The 19074-nt window shown below is 39.5% G+C and overlaps 3 protein-coding genes across 7 annotated transcripts in view; 2 read left to right on the top strand and 1 right to left on the bottom strand.

Moving 5' to 3' along the window:
- Window positions 1-4304, top strand: part of zcchc2 (zinc finger, CCHC domain containing 2) — a 27290-nt gene extending 22986 nt beyond the window's left edge. For all 4 annotated transcript variants that reach the window (XM_069512486.1, XM_069512485.1, XM_069512484.1 and 1 more), the window contains exon 14: window positions 661-4304. In XM_069512486.1, the coding sequence (XP_069368587.1) occupies window positions 661-722 (62 nt within the window). In that variant the 3' untranslated portion in view covers window positions 723-4304. The remainder of the gene's footprint in view (window positions 1-660) is intronic.
- On the bottom strand, window positions 671-19074 carry ift74 (intraflagellar transport 74). 2 transcript variants are annotated; one of them, XM_069512487.1, is made up of 21 exons: window positions 18947-19074; window positions 18072-18205; window positions 17028-17163; window positions 16836-16884; window positions 16481-16579; window positions 16318-16378; window positions 15818-15877; window positions 15585-15646; window positions 10554-10692; window positions 9979-10041; window positions 9543-9686; window positions 9293-9333; window positions 7878-7957; window positions 7547-7600; window positions 6929-7026; window positions 6684-6810; window positions 6435-6598; window positions 6160-6285; window positions 5285-5345; window positions 4962-5130; window positions 671-829 (listed from the first exon to the last, which is right to left on the bottom strand). In XM_069512487.1, the coding sequence occupies exons 2-20, from the start codon at window positions 18198-18200 to the stop codon at window positions 5015-5017; spliced, it is 1809 nt and encodes a 602-aa protein (XP_069368588.1). In that variant the 5' UTR covers window positions 18201-18205; window positions 18947-19074; the 3' UTR covers window positions 671-829; window positions 4962-5014. The 2 variants fall into 2 exon arrangements, with proteins under 2 accessions (XP_069368588.1, XP_019942732.2); XM_020087173.2 differs by lacking the exon at window positions 671-829 and adding an exon at window positions 4695-4878.
- LOC138405259 (leucine-rich repeat-containing protein 19-like) lies at window positions 11120-15060 on the top strand. The gene is made up of 7 exons (XM_069512489.1): window positions 11120-11281; window positions 12140-12230; window positions 12323-12573; window positions 12860-12971; window positions 13233-13320; window positions 13892-14071; window positions 14176-15060. Exons 2-7 carry the CDS (start codon window positions 12141-12143, stop codon window positions 14478-14480), a joined length of 1026 nt encoding a protein of 341 aa, XP_069368590.1. The 5' UTR covers window positions 11120-11281; window position 12140; the 3' UTR covers window positions 14481-15060.

Raw genomic sequence — 19074 nt, 5'->3', positions numbered from 1 at the left:
GTTAAGTCAGTGTTAAAACCAGCTGCTCTACGTCAACCACTTGTAGGAACTACTATAGCAGCAGTGGTTTAGACCCACAGGTGTAGAAATGTCAACATCACCTTCTATTGTAACAACTGAAGAGATAAACCACTGTGTCACCTGCTGGCTATGTTACGAGAGGTTTTTTCTGCAGCCGCTGTTCTGTATGTTTCTGGGGTTTTACCGTGTTTTTCAAAAGAAGAATTCACCTGCAACTACTACATAATGTAATCACATAACCTACAATACAAAAGCAGAAACAAGAGGTTTGGTTTGGTGAACAAACATCTAGTTTTCCTCCCCACCATTGCTAAAGAGCAGTGCACAGTCGCTTCCATTAGTTTTTCAAAGGAAAGTATTTGGGCCAACTCAAGCATGGTAGCTGAAAAATGTGTAAAGCAGTGATTTCTCTTTTGAAGAACTCAGTAAATGTGGGACAAGATACCTATATATGTAAATACATACATATATACAAACATATCTATACAGGAATACACAGAAACAGCGTAAGGTTGAAGTTCACTGACCTGTAATGCTCAGATGATCATTTCCTCAGCTGTCCACTGATCGTGTATCCTCTGTGTGTTTGGATACATCTGTGTGTGTGTCCATGTGGCTGCCTGTGTGTTCCCATTGCAGGTGGCTTCCGGTTAAAGTACGCAGCCTCCCACATTTCAGAAGCATTCGACAATGCCGACTGAAGACGAAGAAAGGATGAAGAGTTCCTCTGGTCTCGTTGCCACGGTGACAGTCCTGTGTTTCTCCCCAGGCAGAGTCTGAGTGAGTGGTGCACTAAAGCATCTGTGTACTTCAGGAAAAAAAAAAAAGAATCTCAACCTGCCAAGGGCTCAGCGGACAAAGCCTAAGTACTTGTGCCTGAGAAAATCTTGTTTCCGTGGAGATGATACACTGTCTCATGCGCACCATCGGTGACTCTCTGTCCCTTCCCTTTCAGTTTGTTTTTGATATTTTTGCACTGAGGGATGGAAAATGATTAACTTATTACATAATTATTAGGAAGTTTTGTTTTTACATGAAAGTGGAGAATAGTCTCGACTGAAAATGGTTCTTTTACACTTCTTTCTAAAATAACGTATTTATGCGTTTTTCCTCATTATTACTGGTTACCTGGGATTTTATGTCCGACTAAAGTGTATAGTAGTTTTCAAAGATTAAAAACAAGAATCAAAAAAGTAATGTAAGCAAAATGGATATTATGTTCGTTCTAATTTTCGATTTTGCTCATGTTTTCTGAATGTACACCTTCTCATTTAGGGAATCTGAGTGTCTGAAAATGTGTGGCTCTCATGCATTTTTGTTACTTGATCTGTGTTTGATTAGAAGGTAAACTCGCTGCTTTGTGTTTTTCCTGTTTAATTTTTTAATTGTTTTACTTGGTGAAATAGTGAAGCAGGAACTTAAGTGCACTAAAACAGTTCTCACTGCAAACATGTTGTAAGGATTCATTCATTTAAAGATGAAAACCAACATGAAGTAGCAAACTTATCAGCAAATGCGGCATTTTGACGGTTTTGGTCTAATTTAGTATTACTAGGTGTAAAATTTCGATTTGAACTGGTTAACACTTTAGAGTGAGATCTGTGTTCTTAATGAAAAAGTACAGCCACTGTAGAAGAATATCATACTACCCTGAAACAAGCCAAGTGAACTCTGCAGAAAGCAGTGGTACTACTCTCAGAAGAAATGATCTGCTTAATCTTTACTACAGAAATAACACCTGTAGAACCTAATCCTTTGGGTAGATTCATGCTCTCCTGAAGATTCAGTTCTGATTGGATACTCATTACTGGAGACAACCACTACTATGAGAACACTAACCTCAGTTTGCTTCCTGTCCAGCCGCTTCCTTAGGCAAAAAATACGTTAAACCTTTTTTGACTCTAAGGCAGAGATCTTCCTAATGTCACTCATTAGGAAGATCTCTATTCGCCCTATTCTCGCTACAAGATTTCATTTTGCCTTAAATTCAAACTGATCATTAATAACTGAATGACAGCTGTGTAACTCATCGTCTCATCTCGCTAAGTTTTCAACATCCCGACATAGGCTTCCTATTCATAAAACAAGACTATAACTGTTTGCTGAATTGTGGCCACATGTGACTTAACACGATGTTAAATATACAGAAGGGTAGAGTCATTAAGCTGATGCACTGACCTCGTAATTACACAGTTTTCTAACTCTAGCAGGAAATATGCTACAGGTAATATTCAAAACCAAGACTAGCAGCAGGATCAGTCCCTGTGCAAAAGTGAATTTCATTTCTCTTTTAACCAGTAGATGAAGAAAGGGTTATTTCATTTTTTTAGAAGCTAAGTTAGAGTCCAAAAAGACTGTGATGAATAATGACACTAAAAGTACACGGCAGTTTGGAGTTGCTGGGTGCAGCCTCTACAGAGAATTTAGAGCATCCATCTTTTCTTTTATTAATGTTTTAATGCTAATGTTTAATATTTCAGCTGTTGCCTTCAGGGGTGCGGAAGATGGAGCATTGTTTGGGTGTTTTGGGTTTGACACGTATAGCTTGATCTCAGAATTTTCATTGTTTCTTCCCCTTAACTTTCAAACTGACAAACAGAGCAGAATTTAAAGTAGGTGTATTTTGTATGGGCAGTTTTATTTCTGTCAGATGTAATATTGAAACAGCTTGTTGGATTTAAGTCCATGTTGCGCTGCACACTGAAGAAGGAAATGTCCAACTATTTTCTGCACTCTGTAATTGAATGAAACGATGTCTGGTTTTAATTGCTGATCTAGTATTTGATTTGAGTTTCCTGACGCTGCTCGAGGATAGAATTTGAAATATGGAGCCCTAAAATATTCAATAATGCATAAATAGATAATACGCCAACAATATTTTGTGAAATAATTCATTAAAACGACTCAAATTCAACTTTTTTTTTGTCCTTTTGTCAAAAGTCTGCTTTAATTTAACAATTTAATATTTGTGTCATCATGTGACCCCTGACCTTTTAACCAGCAAGCTCAACAACTGCTGCCAGTTAGCACCGGTTTGCTAGAAGAACAACATTTAATTTATTCAACTATTATTCATATATTTATTCAACTATTAATGCTCTAATACAGAAAGTAGTGTCTCTCATATGTGTAGCTCTTAGACAGTTAATAGAAAGTGAGTGGTCAAAGAGGTTTAGGCTGGTATGTGTTTATTTACATCAGCAGCCACATAGTTGTTTCTGAATGCTCTGACGTTACTGTTGCTCTAACCAACAGGTGCTAACTGGCTAAAAGTAGCAGCAGCAGCTATGGAGCTTGGTTACTGAAGAGGTTCACTTTAGAAAAAAGCTATTTCTATACGTTAAATAAAACTCCTTTATTATAAGAATAACAATAATATTTAGCTTTTTAAATTGATATATTCTATTTATTGAATATTGAGTACTTTAGGCCTCCATACTGTGTAAAAGTACTTAACAGTTCTCATTACAAAATAACTGCAGGATGATTAAATAACATTGAAGGTGTTTTTTGTTCATGGCAGAAATGTTGGGTTTTATTTTTTAATTGAACAATAATAGTTTTTTTGTAAGCAGACATTTCTTAGTGACGCGCTTTAAGTTTTTACAGTTTCTGCAAATTAAGTGTGAGTTTGTATTAATGTGAGCGTGTGTGAAAGAAACTCTCAGGCTGCTCATTGGTTCTTTCAGGCCTTGTGGACGTGCTTGTCTCTGTTTTGTATTTTATCACCATTAACTCAAACTACTGTCAGTGCACGAGGTGAAAATGAATCTATGCATACAGTTGTTTTTTTTTCCTGAATGCTTAAGAAGCTGCCGGTGGTTGAGACTGAGGCATTTAACGTAAATCTGTAAAAGGACGAACAGCCTGGAAGAGCAGACTGAGTCCAGTTTGACTCTGAAGATTATTTATGTCCCAAACTTTCCCACAAAGTTCTTACTCTCATTCAATAATTGAATTCAATTAATTAATTGAAGTGGATTAGGCGACCCTGCTGATCAGATCATCATCAGATGTGGACCAGTTGTAGAAGAAGAGTCCAGTGTACATATACTGAGGATGCACCAAACAACCCAATGTGTACTTTTGTTTGAATCAAATTAAAAACAATGCTGTACTGTACATTTGCAAGGGATCAGTCTGCTGCCACCCTCACTTAAAATGTTTACTCTTTGATATCTATGTACTGGAAAGGTCAAATATATTTCTAGAGCAGAATTTGGATTTTATGCAAACTGTTGATCTGTTTTTTGTCCTGTAATTAAAAGCAATAAATACAAAAATGAAGTAAGATTTGTGATGAATATGTCACATCCACTTTGTCTTTTGGAAAGTTTGGACCACAATGTTTAATTTTGTTTTATTCTGTAATTTGCTTAGAATTATTTTTGTATGAATGGGGACATTGATTAATCAAGTTCTGTACTGTAAGGACTCTAAGACGAACTAAGAAGAGGACTTGTTGATTTTGCATTTTGTGCTAAATTAATGTATATTACTGTACACAAATGAGAAGCATTAATAACTTGTGTACATTATTGCTAATAAATTGGTTAAATCTTTCAGAAGCACAAGTACTAAGTTTGACACACCAGCACACAGCAGAGTTTCTTTCAAACAGGATGTGTTTGTTGTAAAACCTTTTTTGCTAAAAGAAACTGCTCTAAGTCATCTTTTAAAATTGGCCTTTTTATTTCTTTCAGTTACAAGAACCGATTGCCGCAACTACATTAAACCTCTTTATTGAGAATATCTTAGCTATTTGATCACAAAATACGATAACAAAATAATATTTTAGTTAATTACCTACAAAATTCAATCAAAGAGACCTATTTAAAAGATTTTCCGGTACAGCAGCTGCAAGAGAGAAATAGGAGCCACTTACAAACTAATATGTTCGTGTGAACTGTGTGAATAAGTGCAGTTTTAAAGGTCCTTACCAGTCTCAATGGATGTAGCAGTAGTGTTGTCACCGAGTGTTCTGTTCCTGTGTTCAGCTCCTGTTGCTCTGCAGCGAGTCGATGAGACACTTGTTGTACTCGGCCACTTGTTGAGAGACGTTCTTGGCCACTGAGGCGTAGTCGCTCTCCTGGGACTTCGAAGCGATGACTGGTGGTGCAGTTCAGGAAAAAAAGAAAATCACTGGTGGAGCAAATGAAAGGCTTTTTACAGAGACCACTCACACGTCTCACTGAGCTGTTTTTCAGTGGAGATGATGAGAAGCACCACTCAGACAATAAACACAGCGACAGATAGAGGATACACTCTTTCATCACAAAGTTGTTCTGCTCCAAGTGCTGCCACTTCCTCTCCAGGTTAGCCAGCTACAAAATAAAGCACAAACACACAGGGTATTAGCATCACAAGTTGCCCCATCAGCTTACTACTGTATTAACACAGACTTCAGACAGAAAAGAAAAGACTGGAAAGAGGAGGTCTCAGTGCTTTTAACAGTTTCTGTCCATTTCTCAGGTTTGCTCTTAGATGCAGTCACACTTATGCAAATTACGTATTAGTCAGGATGAAGATGTGACAATGACGGCTAAGTTGCTATTGTTTGAGGCTGTGATGCCTCCAGTCAAAGTTGAAGCCACAGCAGGGTTGCTGCTGTGGCCACATCTTGGACAATGGATCGTGGTTGTGGATCGTGATCTTAATGGTAGATCTGACACCTCTGTCATTACAGCTCTCTCCATCTTTGTTGGACATTTTCTTTTGTACAAATACATTAAACATTGATAAACCCCTTCATGTATGTTAGATGCTGTCTTCTCTCATCAATGTTGTAAATACTGTTATTTAGTGATGTGCTCAGCAACTCGCTGCATCTACTGCACTTCTGTCTGTCCTGGGAGAGGGATCCCTCACGTGTAGCTCTCTCTACCAGTTTTTTTCCTTCCTCCTGTTTTATCTTGTGAATATGAGCTATACAAATAAAATGTGATTGATTGCAAAGGAAGCAAATGTTTTATTAGCCCCCTAGCTTGCACAGAATGGAAGCGAACGGGAGGCGAAGGTTCGCTAAGTTCACCTATGTGTGACTGTGCCAGTTCACAGGACTAATGACACAAACATCTGAATAACTGGGCCTCCGTTCGCTAAAGAGCAAAATGCTCAGAATGATGTGTAAAATGTAACCTGAGCGTGAGTCTCGTTTTCTTGCAGTTTGGTTTTCAGAGCTTCATATTTCTGGTTCATCTCGTCCAGCAGCTGTTTGAAAGAATCTCGACGCTGAGTCAGCGACACTTGCGCCTCCTGCAGCCTCTGCAACCAAACACGAACAAGAAACAGATTATAGTGTGTTTTTGATGAACTACAAACAAATACAGCCATGTGTGCTACCATGTGTGTGCAACAGATTTGCAAAACTTATTCTATTTCTAAATGATTATCCACGTCTCCAGCCCTGTTACCTTCTTCTTCTCCTCTGCTGTGTGTCTCAGGGTGTCCAGGTCTCTGTAGGTGTGCAGCTCAGTCTCCATGGTGCTGACGCGCTCCTTCAGGCTGCTGAGCTCTCCAGTGATCTTCCCCTCCAGCTGCTGCACCTTCTCCAGGTCCTGCTGCAGACGCTGCGACTCTGGGGGGGGGGTGGAAGCGAAAGGTGTGTTTGTTTTTCATAGCAGGTGAAAAACAAACACTGTGTGTATCTGTGCACACGCTACCTGTTGTCAGTCCCTTGGCGGTGCTCTCTGATTGGACCACCTCAGTCTCCTTGCTGACCAGCACCTCCTGCATGTTCCTCAGCTCACTGGCCGTCACTGTGTCCACCTGACGTAGCCGCAGCATGTTCTACACACACACACACACAAACAGACATTCCATCACTTTTGTGGCTCATTTGTTTCTCTCTTACTATATTCTGTCTTCCGTCCACCAACCCCCCACTCCCCCCGCCACCCCTCCTCACCCTGCTGCTGTACTCCAGGAGGGAGACAGTGTCCTCCTGGCTCTGTGTCATCTTCTCCTGCAACTGAGACCTGGACTCCTCAAACGACTCCAGGAACCCTGAAACAAAGGAAGGAAGTTACTGCCACTTACGCCTGGCTGAAAGTTATTGTACAGTGAGGCCTGAAAAATTGAAACCTCATGCAGACACATTAACGCTCCTCGGTGCAGGACTGAGAAATATTCTGACTCTGGTGACTCCTGGTGGCTTCATCCAAGAAGACAATGTGTTTCTTAGTAGCTCTAATATTGTTTTAGATGCATGGTATAGTTCATCAAATAACTGAGGATCTAAGGAACCGAGAATTCAAACATGACACTGGAGCCATGTGCACATCAGTGATAGAACAATAATAATAATAATAATAATAGAATAGCAGAAGTTTGTACCATTTGAAAATGGTACAAACTTTTTCACAGCTCTTATCAATCAGCTTTATTTTTGTCTTTTAAGTAGTTCCAAGTTTGTCCACTGTTCCCCTCACTTCAATGCACCATATCATTATTGTTACACTCAAAATACTGTGACATTATTCATATCAAATTATTCAGTACATTATATGACAAAATGTCTACTTACGGTCAATTTCCTCCTCTTTCCTCTTCAGCTCCTTGTATTTCTGTTGACATTCTCCTGATGGAAAAGGCATGATCAGATATTCTTATATCACATTCATACTTTATATGGAAACATTAAAACATGATTTGACTGTCGGAGTTGCTGTATAGTATAAAGTTCTACTAAAAGATGACATGTGAAAACATATACATTTCTGAGGCTGTCTCAAGCATGCAATATAGGGTAACAGTTGACAAAGTGACTGACTGATGACCCTTAAAGACGTTCGACCAAAGGTGCTCACTCTGGTTCTGACTCTAGCAGGAAAAAAAGCTGTGATTTGATGTGTTACCCTGAGCTTCCTCTGAGTCCTGCTCCAGCTGCTGGATCTGCTCTGTGATTTGTGTGGTCCGGTCTCTGGTCTCTGTGAGCCTGAACACACACACACACACACACACACACAATTGATTATCAAAATTATTGCAGATTCATTCAGTGATCAACTGATGTGTGAGCCAGTGAGCCTAATGACATAGTGTTCTTGAAGTACAAAACTACATATACTATGAACTGTCTTGCATTACTTGGACACTTGGTATAAAACCTTGGGTGTAAACCTGTATAGATACACACAAGTATACTATTTATAGTATATATTTATAGTATACTATAAAGCAGTGGTTCTCAAACGTTTTACACTAAGTACCACCTCAGAAAATACTTGGCTCTCCAAGTACCACCATAATGACCTACATTAAAATACAGTAGCGTACCCTCACCCTAACAAAGGTTTTATTTAACAAGCATATTTAATATTGTTGGCCACTGTAACATAACACACAGTTTGAACAGTAACACTGTGCTTAAATATAGGAATATAAACAACTGTATTTCAATAATGAATCAAATAAAGTGTAGTGCACATAAAAGTTTAATAAATATTGGACTGAAATAAATGTTAAAAGAACAGTTCTTAAGTACAAAATGTACTGTACTTGATAACACAAATCTAAACAGGTTATGCATGGCTGCAGTCTCAAGTGACCGAACATAAAGTCCTCCTGAGCTGCACCATCATAATCATATCTCACATAAACCAATGCATTGGCCACCTTTGCAACAATCAGTGTCTTTTATTCTCTTTACACGGTGTCATTTGAAAGCTGCACCACGTTTTCTCTGCACACGTGCTCCGTGTCATGTCTTTGGCTAAAGGTGAACACAGCCGTTCCCCCGATCGTGTGAAGCTTACCGGGCTCTGACGATCCGGAGGCCCGCACGATATGGAGCTTCATGTGCTTTGACTATGGGTGTATCACCGGACTGAACGGTGGACTTTGACTGCTTCAGTTCATCACGTTTCTTAAATAAAATCCCACTGGTTTGTCCTGAGGGGCCGTGTGTTTGGTTGTATCATGCTAGCTAGCTTCACCGAGGCGCTCAACTAGCCACCGTTAGCGCCTGCGCTCGGCTCACGCACGCACGGCTACGTACGGCTACCCAGAAGCACTTGCAAACTTTTTAGTTTTAACTTAATTTATATCTCTTTTCGTTTTCTTGTCATCGGTTGATCAGATATTTTCATCTACTCTAATATGTCTGATAGTATTTCACATTTTAAATTTACTTTATTTATATTTAATCATGTGATTATTTTGCGGACCACTAGAGGGAGCCCACACTTTGAGAATAACTGCTATAAAGTATACTAAAAACCTCAAAAGGTTTTAAATCTATGAGCAACTGACTGATTATATGAACACTTACTGTCTCTCCATGCTGGCAATTTCCTGGTTGTCTTCCTTCACCTGGAAATGACAGAAAATCTTTATTGAGTAACTGCGTCTACTTGATCTGTCTCTGTGAGCTGCAGATGAAATCTCGAGAAAAAGCCAGTGATTGAACCTGGACTTAAATCATAAATACAACAATATAAATAGCACTGTTGCATTACAGGTTATTTTCTTTCATGTAGGATTTTGTTAACTTGTGTCTTGTTTGTCTTTGTGGAGCCGACCTGTTTGAATAGCTTCTCTCTCTCCTCCTGGGGTGAACCCAGACTCTTGTGCTCGGCCTCCATGGCGTCACGCTTCGCCTCCAGTGTCGACAGAGTCTCATGAAGCCGCACCACTTCCTGTTTTATGTGTGAGTGGGCCAGCTCCTGCACACAACAAAATGTCACATTAAACACATTTATCTACTACAGCTGGATATGGTATGAATGCTCCAGACCTCTGACCTTATGTAAAATTCATGTTGATATAACTTTTTTTTTCTACTCGTGTTTAATGAGTAACATGTCATTATCAGGAATGTAATGACAGAAATTTCACTGTACTTGTTCATAATTGTAGGTTTTATCTTCCACACATTAGCTGGTATCTAAACAATGTCTTGGATTTAACTTGAACCCAGCAGGAACCTGTCTGCTGCCCCTCAACACCCCAACTCACTGCTTCATAGTCCTCCTTCCTGGTCACCAGAAGGTCCAGCTCCTCCTGCAGAACAGTGAGCTCCTGCAAAACAAACAAAACATGGAGGCACTGAGAACAGAGGCCGAGATAAGGACATGAAGATGGTGACAGTGTAAAACCAAAGTATGAGTCCCCCTCTAGTTTAAATCAAGTTTTTATACATGTTGCCCTTCTTCCTCTTACAAGATGAAAGACATAAGCAGTCCAGTATTTCTGAGGATTGATTCAGACGGCCAGGTTTATGATGTCACACACATAAGACACCAATCCTGTCAACTTGTGGGTGGGGCTCCGTAGCTGGAAAAGGCTCCTCAACTGCAGATGTTGCTTTGAGGGTGGGCAGACTGGGAGCAGGGGCGGGGCCTTATTAGCATATTCATAGATCCCAGTCACGAAATAAGGACGGAAGGTGGAGTTACATTTTAGCCATTTTATAAGAGCACAACTTAAAGGAACATATTACATTTACAGCATGCTGACAGTATAACAGTTATACTAATACAAGCTAAAAGCAGTATAATATTCTTTATTCCCTATATAAACTACATTCATACCTGTAACAGTTCCTCATTGGCTGAAGCCATAGTGAAATACTTCTCTTGTTTTGCAGCAGACATTGATTGGACGACTTCATCAGCGACCTGCCTCTCCCTCCTGATCTCCTCCTCAATCGCCCTGATCGCCTCCTCTCGTCTGGGGAGCAAACGCACAATAGGGAAGGAAACAAGGGTCAAAGGATGGAAGGGATAAAATGAGGGAACGTGCCTTCCTTCCTTTCCTTCTTACGCATCTCATTTTCATTTCCTTCCATCTAAAGCTCATCTGCTTCTCTTCTCTCCAAATTGTCCAACCTTCTTTCCATCATTCCTCCCTCTCTCATTTCCTCCACCTAAGTCCAACCTGCTCTGGACTCCCCTCTCACCTCCCACCCATTACTGTAAAATTCTTTCCCCCCTGTTTTCTTTGCTCCCTCCCCTCGGTATTCAATTACTTTCTCCCTGTATGTACAGGCTATTGTCATTAATCCCATTTATTTATGTGCTGTATTACGTACACTTTAAATAAAACACATTTCCAACAAAAAGCTCAAAGATTGCTCTAACTGAAGTAAGACAGACAGGAGGAAGTGAGGACAGATTTCCTCATAAGTCAAAGTCATTAGCCAACAGGATGTCAGTGTATGTCAGCCTTTGTTTTACAAGGAACAAAGGTTGTTTGCTGTGCTGGCTGCGTCAGGGCGACAGGTGAATAAAGGTTTATCTTGGTGCCAGAAGACGTGCAGGTAAGTGTCTTCAGTTACTGTAAATGAATATGTAACAGTGAACTGCTTTGTCAATTCATTGAACAGTATGTACATTAAAGATAACCGGAAGGTTGTCAGAAAGGCTGCAGTGGAGGATTTTGTGTTAATATTTCTGCGTGGAATCAAATACGTATCGTGGCTAACATGATTAATCAGATTAAAGTTAATAGTTTGAAAAAGACATGTTGTTGTGTAATGTCCATTCAAACAGGTTTACACACAAGGTTTTATACCAAGTTAGTGTTCAAGTAATGCAAGGCAGTTCACAGTTCATAGTACATGTAGTTTTGGAAGTACTTCAAGAACATTATATCCTAAGGCTCACTGCTTACAGTGATCATTGTGTAATAGTAGTAGTTTAACAGACGGTACACATTGTTCTTCAATTGAACCATCAGTTGATCACCAGAAAATGAATCTGTAATTATTTTGATAATCATTTAAGAAATGCATTGAGACAAAATACCAAACTTTATTTGGATCAATCTGGGTGGACACTACGATGTCAACCATTTACCTCTGGCATCTTTCATTATATTCTGATATAGAGACACAACTATAAAATGATTGTTTCCCGCTGCCCTAAAAGGAGAAAAAAGGGACAAGAAATGTGTTTTACAGTTGACTTTATTTTATTTTATTATGTATCTTATACTTTACTTGATTTAAAACATTTCATCATTCTACTTTCTCTCTCATTCTATTTTTATTCTGATGTACTGCGTGTGACTTATTGTACCTTGTATCGTGAAGCACTTTGGTCAACCAAGTTGTTTTCAATGTGCTATATAAATACATTTGACATTGACATTACCAACTGTGTTTTGTATTTGTTAGCATGATGCAGAGGTGCCGGCAACCTCTCCTGCTGTGTTTGACTGCAGTGCTGGTCATTGTCCTGGGAAAAGCTGTAGGAGAGGATGCTGTGGTATGAAAAGTTCTTTAACTTTCTTTTATTACTCTTTTAACAGGTTTTTATGTAACCTCTTCACTGATTGTATGTGTTCATTCGTCCATCAGGATGTGAAGAACTTGACCAGCAAGGCTCTGCAGGTCATTCCTTATAATGACAACAGCCCAAACATTACTAAACTGGTGGTTGAGGGAAACCAGATCACTCTAAATGAGACGGACCAACAAGCCCTGGCCTCTTATCCCTCACTGGCAGAACTCCACTTGGATGGTAACCGGGTGACTGCAGTACCAGCCAAGTACTTCTCTGTGGTTCCACACCTCAGAGTGCTATCTCTGTCCAGGAACATTATCAGTCGGTGAATAAGAAAGCACATCAAAATGATAGCCTTGTTGAAATCTGTATTGGATAGTATTAAATACTAACTTGAATAGATCTTGTGTATGTTGTTTTAACACAGTGACATTCTCAAAATAATGTATTTTCAAAAATGTAGGGATGTGCAGGTAGGGTTGTTTGTGTGTAATCTTTGTGGATACTATTTTCCTATTTGATGATGCACCTTAGAACTGTTACAGACTTGTAAGTCAAGTATTACTCACAGTGATCACTACAACTGATTAGAAATGTGGGTGTTGTTATAGCCTGGATCCTGAAGCTTTCTTTGGCCTGGATGTCCTGACAGAGCTGGACCTGTCCAATAATCTGCTGACAAGTCTCCCCACACAACTACTGGGAGGGATAAAGAACCTACAGGTACAATGCAACGATATTCTTGTAAATCCTACAACACAAGCAATATTTTCAGTCTGTATCATTTCACATGCCAGTCATATTGATGATTTACCAGTTCATTGACCTTGGAGTTAAACTGAGAAACACAATAGTAATCAAGTAAAACAGTACTTGTAATCCTGGTCAAGTACTAAGTTTTTGTTCATCACTACACTATTTACATTATGTTCACCAGGGTATTAGTTTTACTGACAAATGCCTGATCTTATCTGGTCCCATTAGAAGCTGAACCTACAGGAAAACCCCTGGAATTGTTCCTGTCCACTGCTGAGCATCATTGGAGAGATCTCTGCAGCAAACATTACCATCGGTAAAAATATGTATTTTACACTTTTACTTAAGTACTATATAGAGTTGTGACTGACTTAGGTACACAAATTTCAGAATAATACAAAAATAATAGTTAATATACTTATATAAACAGAATTTAGTGCAAAATCATCAACTTTCTTGTGGTTCTCATTTATAAGAACAAAATTCCCTCGAAGAAACAAGAAGCATTTTTTTCCTCAGACTTTAACATTACAACACATTTTTTTTTACTGTAACCCCTTAGTTTCATTGGTGCAAGGGAGAATGAACTCTGAGTGGAAATAGCTTGTAAATATGGGAGCCTATTTATTTAAAATCAATGAGCTGTGATGTCTACAGCTGGCCCCGTAGTCTTTGGTTCAAATCCAACATATTTATTGTTTGCAATGAATACAAGTCGCCTGCACATGGTGGGGGTAGAGAAGTTTATCCTGGAAGAGTAGAGTCTGTTCAAGTTCACACTACTAGTTCACTCTACATAGGCTTTTCCTGTAGGACACTTGAGCAACCTACTCAAGTGAATGTTCATTAATTGAAGTACTTTCTATGTGGAATGTCTGTTTCTACAGGGGCACCTGGAGTCACCTGTGCTTCTCCAGAAATGCAGGCTGGCAAAGATCTTTTAGAGGCTGCAGCTGTGTGTTACCCTTCACCATCTCTCACAATTAATACTGACCGCACCACTCAACAGCCCTGGACTGCATCCACTACACTGAAGACCACACTGTCATCAAAACAGAACCACAATGGTAGGAGAAGAGAGGAATAGATGTGAATCTTCTTATATATGTGAACATGACAAGCTTAATGACACAGTCTTTCTTCTCTGTCTTCCCCCTCCAACCTCCATCAGACCAGACTCCTGTGCTCAATAACACATGGAAGTTCACAGCATGTGTCGTAGCCCTGGCACTAACAACCTCCATGCTCATTGTATGTGCCATCAAGGGGCCTTCCTGGTACAAGCTCTTCCACAACTACCGTCATCGGCGGCTAGACCCACAGGAGGATGACGAGGACAACATTGCATCAACGGTCTTCTCGGAGATGGGAAGATACCACAACCATCAGACCTTCACCTTTGAGCCAGAGAACGGGCAAGGAGAGGAGGACGAGGACGGGTATTTTGAGGATCCGTACATCAAGAGAGAAGAGTGACTTGCCGAAGAGGGGAATTTAGCAGAACCATGAAGAAACACAGAGCAGCTTTACGGCCCGGTCACACATGCGCGAATGTAACAGTGGTGAACCTTCACTTCCCATTCACTTCCAATCTGTGCGAGGGGGCGAATAAAACATTTGTTTACTGTGACGTAGCAAATCGCAGCGTGGCTTCACATGCAGTTCAACTTTGGTGAACTTTGACCTGCGATATTCGCTATGGATTCAAGTACATGTGACCTGGCCCTGAGTTACCAAAGGAGCCAGTCACCTTCTTGCACAGATACAATCTGTCACTTGAGTTAAACCTAAAAAGTGGGTGTTTAACACATTTATTTTGTAGATGTCATATCTAAAAATAAAAATAAATACAATTATTTCACTTACTTAAATATTAGCTCTGCTAAAGACTATCAGTCTGACAGTTAATGGCTCTATGGCTGTTACTGTGAGTTTGTTTAAGTGTTGGTGATTCAAGCCATTTCGACCTTTTGTATTGATTTTATGTTACTGTGTGACATCACAAAATTAAAGGAAAAACATACACATGTCAACATTAAAGCTCTTTCTAACCCAAGTCTTCCCTATTCCTAACTAACAAATCAAATATACACAATCCAGTCCTATTGAGACATGAACACCACACAAAGGTATGTCATATTTCGGTTCCACATTCCAGTGGTCCACACCCGAGTAAATGATCTACTGCAAGATGCACACTTGAGGTTGTATACAAACAAAGCAGTATTCAAGACGACTACAACTCAGCTGAAGACAGACATGAAAAGATGTAGAATCTAATTTACTAAAAGGATCAATATTAGATCGATATGATCTACAGTGTATGGTAGGATATAGTATGTACTACAGCACAAGTGAAGATGGTTTTGCAGTCTATAGAGAATGGAGATATCTGCATGCTTTGTCAGTGAAAAGTGTAAAACACATTATATTTCTGCTAACTTGAAAGACTATGCAGTCAGGTTAATTACACAGTCATATATGCCCTGGCCATTTTAGCTTCTTGGATTTGTTTAAAAGAAATTAGGGATTCTTTCTGCTTTTAATAATAAACGTAATTGAACTTTGACCAATACTTACTCCCTCCTCTCGGTGAAGATGCTGTCGATGCTTTTAGCCTCGTTGTCGTTCTGGGCTTTCAACTGGGAAGAACGGAAGGAACACGGAAGCAATGAGAGTTAATTCTCATCATATTATTTTATTAACACTCAGTTTTTGCAGTAAATCAACCTGCTGATATACTTTGATTTGACCACTAACTTTCTGGGTTGCAGCCAGAAAAGTAAATATATTGTAAACTGTCGAGTACTTACAATGTTGTAATCATTTATCATTTCCTCCATCTCTGTGTTGGTGTTGAGCTTGTCCACAAGCTGGAATTAGAAATAAAGAGTTGACACAAACATAAAACTTATAATAATATATAACAGACACTATTTCCACCTTCTTATACATCCTTCTGATTCTTAATTGATTTTTGGCTGTTGCTTTCAGAACACAACAACCATAGTCAGACAGTTACCATCATATATCACCAATGATCTACAGGATTTCCTTCACTGCCTGTAATTTGTGTCATTTAATCAGCTGATGTTTGCAGACTTGAGATTTACAGCCAGTGTGAGTCATTATGGATAACTGCATCAGCCGATTACCTATAATAACTGTGCTTTTACAATCTCTTGTTTGTAAGTTCCAGGATGCAGCAGGTATAATAATAATCATTATAATAATATAATAATTACTTTTGAGCAGCAACTCACAGAAAATAATTATCGCCTATGGTTAAAACCTAAAGATTTCAGCTGTTTACCATATTGTAGTCAGCAAGCTGGCCTTGTAGATCCTTAATCTCTGCAGCAAGACCTTCAGCTCTGAGGAAGAAAGAAAACCCCAAAGTTATGGTCATTTAAGGGATCTGTTAGTCAAGTATAATTGATACAGTGTGAACACATGCTCGTAAAAATACCACTGACCTCTTCTCATAGGAGAGGTAGACAGAGTTCTCCTGGTTGTAGTTGTCAATCTCTTTGTGCAGTTTGCTTGTCTCTGTGGTCAACTCAGTGATCTTACTCCTGTAGCAAAGCAATAATATTCACTTTGGACAATTATGTATCAACAGGGAGGTTAAGAAATGAGTCCTGAATTAGTGTCTTTGTGGAACCCAACTGTAACATAGCCTTTAAGATGAGAATATCCCTTACTATGTTCTCTTGCTATATCTAAAAGCATTTACAGTATACCACAGTTCTAAAACCTATAGTTCTATGGGATCTGTATCCCCCACATGTATATGTGCTGTATATTTATTGTATAGTTCAAGTGTGTTACCTGAGAAGGCCCAAGTAGTAGGACTTATCCAGAATCTGTCTCTGAGGTCCTGTTGGGGATTAAAGAAGGAAAGACATTTTCAAGAAAAAGAGAGGTGTTATTATAATGATGTAATGTTTTGACATATCTCACAGTAGTCATAAATGTAGAGCTAATACATGAAACTAATGCGACGTAGTACAATGATGTCACCTTTCATGCCCGTCTTCATCCCACTGAGCCCCTGTTGGGTGACTGGCCTGTCAGTCACTTTGATCTGTGCTGACAGGACTCCAGGGGTGGCAATTGCGATCCCGCCCCTCATATGACCGCTTGTACCTGGAACCATCTGTATTACAATGAAAGAAGAAAACGATATGACACTTGAGTTTAACAAAGTTTAACTTATCAGAAGGTGGAAAGGTACCTAGTCTATTATGAGAAAGGAGGCGTTGGGTTTCATGTCTAATCAAATAATGACAAACATGGAGAAAAGGAAGAAGAAAAAAAAAAAATTGAATACTGTGAAATTATAGGGTAGCCGGCAAAGGGGGAAGGTCAAGTAGAAATAGAAGAAAAATACAATGGAGGAAAATGACACTGCATTAAGCTCTCCTTTGTACATACAAGGTGATCAGCTGGAATTATTTTTCCTGAAATAAAGCTCATGGTAGTGCATTTACCACACATATAAACACTGCCCCGCATTATTAAGTTTTGAAGTTGAACTAACTGAATTATTACTAGAATTTGTATTTTATCTGAGGCAAGCACAGATTCCATTGTTCTCACATCTGTATACCAAAACATGCTGATGTTACATATATCTAAATGAGGTCAGGTTGTTTATGGGCTTTTGGATCTGACTTTAACGGAACACAACATACTCAGAGGAAGGGTACTAACTCTCACACCATCTCAACGTGACTGATTTTTTTGTGAGCTTTTTTTGTACTTTTAAGACTTTTAGTGTGTTGCGTGATATTTGAAGCACTTGACTTACCATTGTGTGTATGTATATATGGATATGTCAGGTGTTCTGAATTTATTTGAGTTATATTTATTTCAAATAGTCTCCTTTCTTTGAATAAGAACTTGCTCCCACTATTCCACCAGCACCTGTGGGCTTTTTCAGATATTACCAATCAATGATGTTTGTAATGATGCCCCTCTCAACACTCACTTAGAGAGCTGCCTTTTAACTCCAACCTAACCCCACCTCAAAGCTACAAATAATCCAAACTGCAGTCGACTTACCCCGGTTGCAACACGTATAGCTGTTGGAGGAGGTCGGACAGCTGTTGGGGGTCTCCCAGCACTAGTGGCCACAGACCCAGTGCGACTCATTGGACGACCCATGCCGGAGGGAGGACGCTGGCTCGTCATGATGCCTAAAGCACAGCAACAAAATGGATATAATGACTGATATCCATGTTGACTGATGTTGGTTGCGGTCATACAAATCCAATGTGATGAAAACTGTTTGCACATTGACAAAAAGGAACGGAGCGATGTTTCTTCCAAGGGGGACTGTTGCTCTAGCTTCAATAACCTGATTTAAACATTCAAGGACAGTTTTAAGGGGTTTTAAATCCACACATGTGGACATGAAAGCTGTCTCAGTGACTGAATGATGCCTGATGTGTGAGACCACAATCCACGCATCAGTTCTACTTGCATCACTTGTCTTAGAACCTATAAAACATCTGCATTAGCGTGATCAGATGCAGCATCACTGTATAAAGCAAAAAGCACGAACTATGAGGAGTAAACGCAAACAATAACAACAACATACCAGGTAAAAGACTTTAGCTTGACCGAAATCGAATTGTTTGTTCCTTCATTGCAGTAGAAACTTTATGTTAGCTAACAGCGTTAGTCTTATCTATGCAACGTTACGACACCAGTAAGAGTCTGTAGTAAACCCAGTCTGGTTGACTACAACTAAACTCGTCTTGAAATGATGTGTTAGCTGTCCAGCTTGGTTTACCACTAGCTAGTTAGCCTAGCTACACAGTGTAGTTGGGTGAGCTCGCAAGTGTTTCGCATATCAAACTGAACTCGGTCCTCTCTGCAGTCAGACAGTAAATACCTGTACATGTCATGCAGAGGTGGAAGTTTGGTTATTTTACCTGAATGAAGAAAAGGCCGGAAACGGTGACACGGTCAAAGCAGCAACTTCAGATGTTGAGGGTAACTAAGGAACAGTCTTCTTCTCCTCCTGACACCAAGGAAAGCGTCATGGTTAAACGCGCATTAC

Source organism: Paralichthys olivaceus, chromosome 17 (genome assembly GCF_024713975.1).
Source record: "Paralichthys olivaceus isolate ysfri-2021 chromosome 17, ASM2471397v2, whole genome shotgun sequence".
NCBI classification, from domain to species: Eukaryota; Metazoa; Chordata; class Actinopteri; order Pleuronectiformes; family Paralichthyidae; genus Paralichthys; species Paralichthys olivaceus.
Note: the sequence above shows the minus strand (reverse complement) of the source record. Positions and strands in the feature narration are given on the sequence as shown.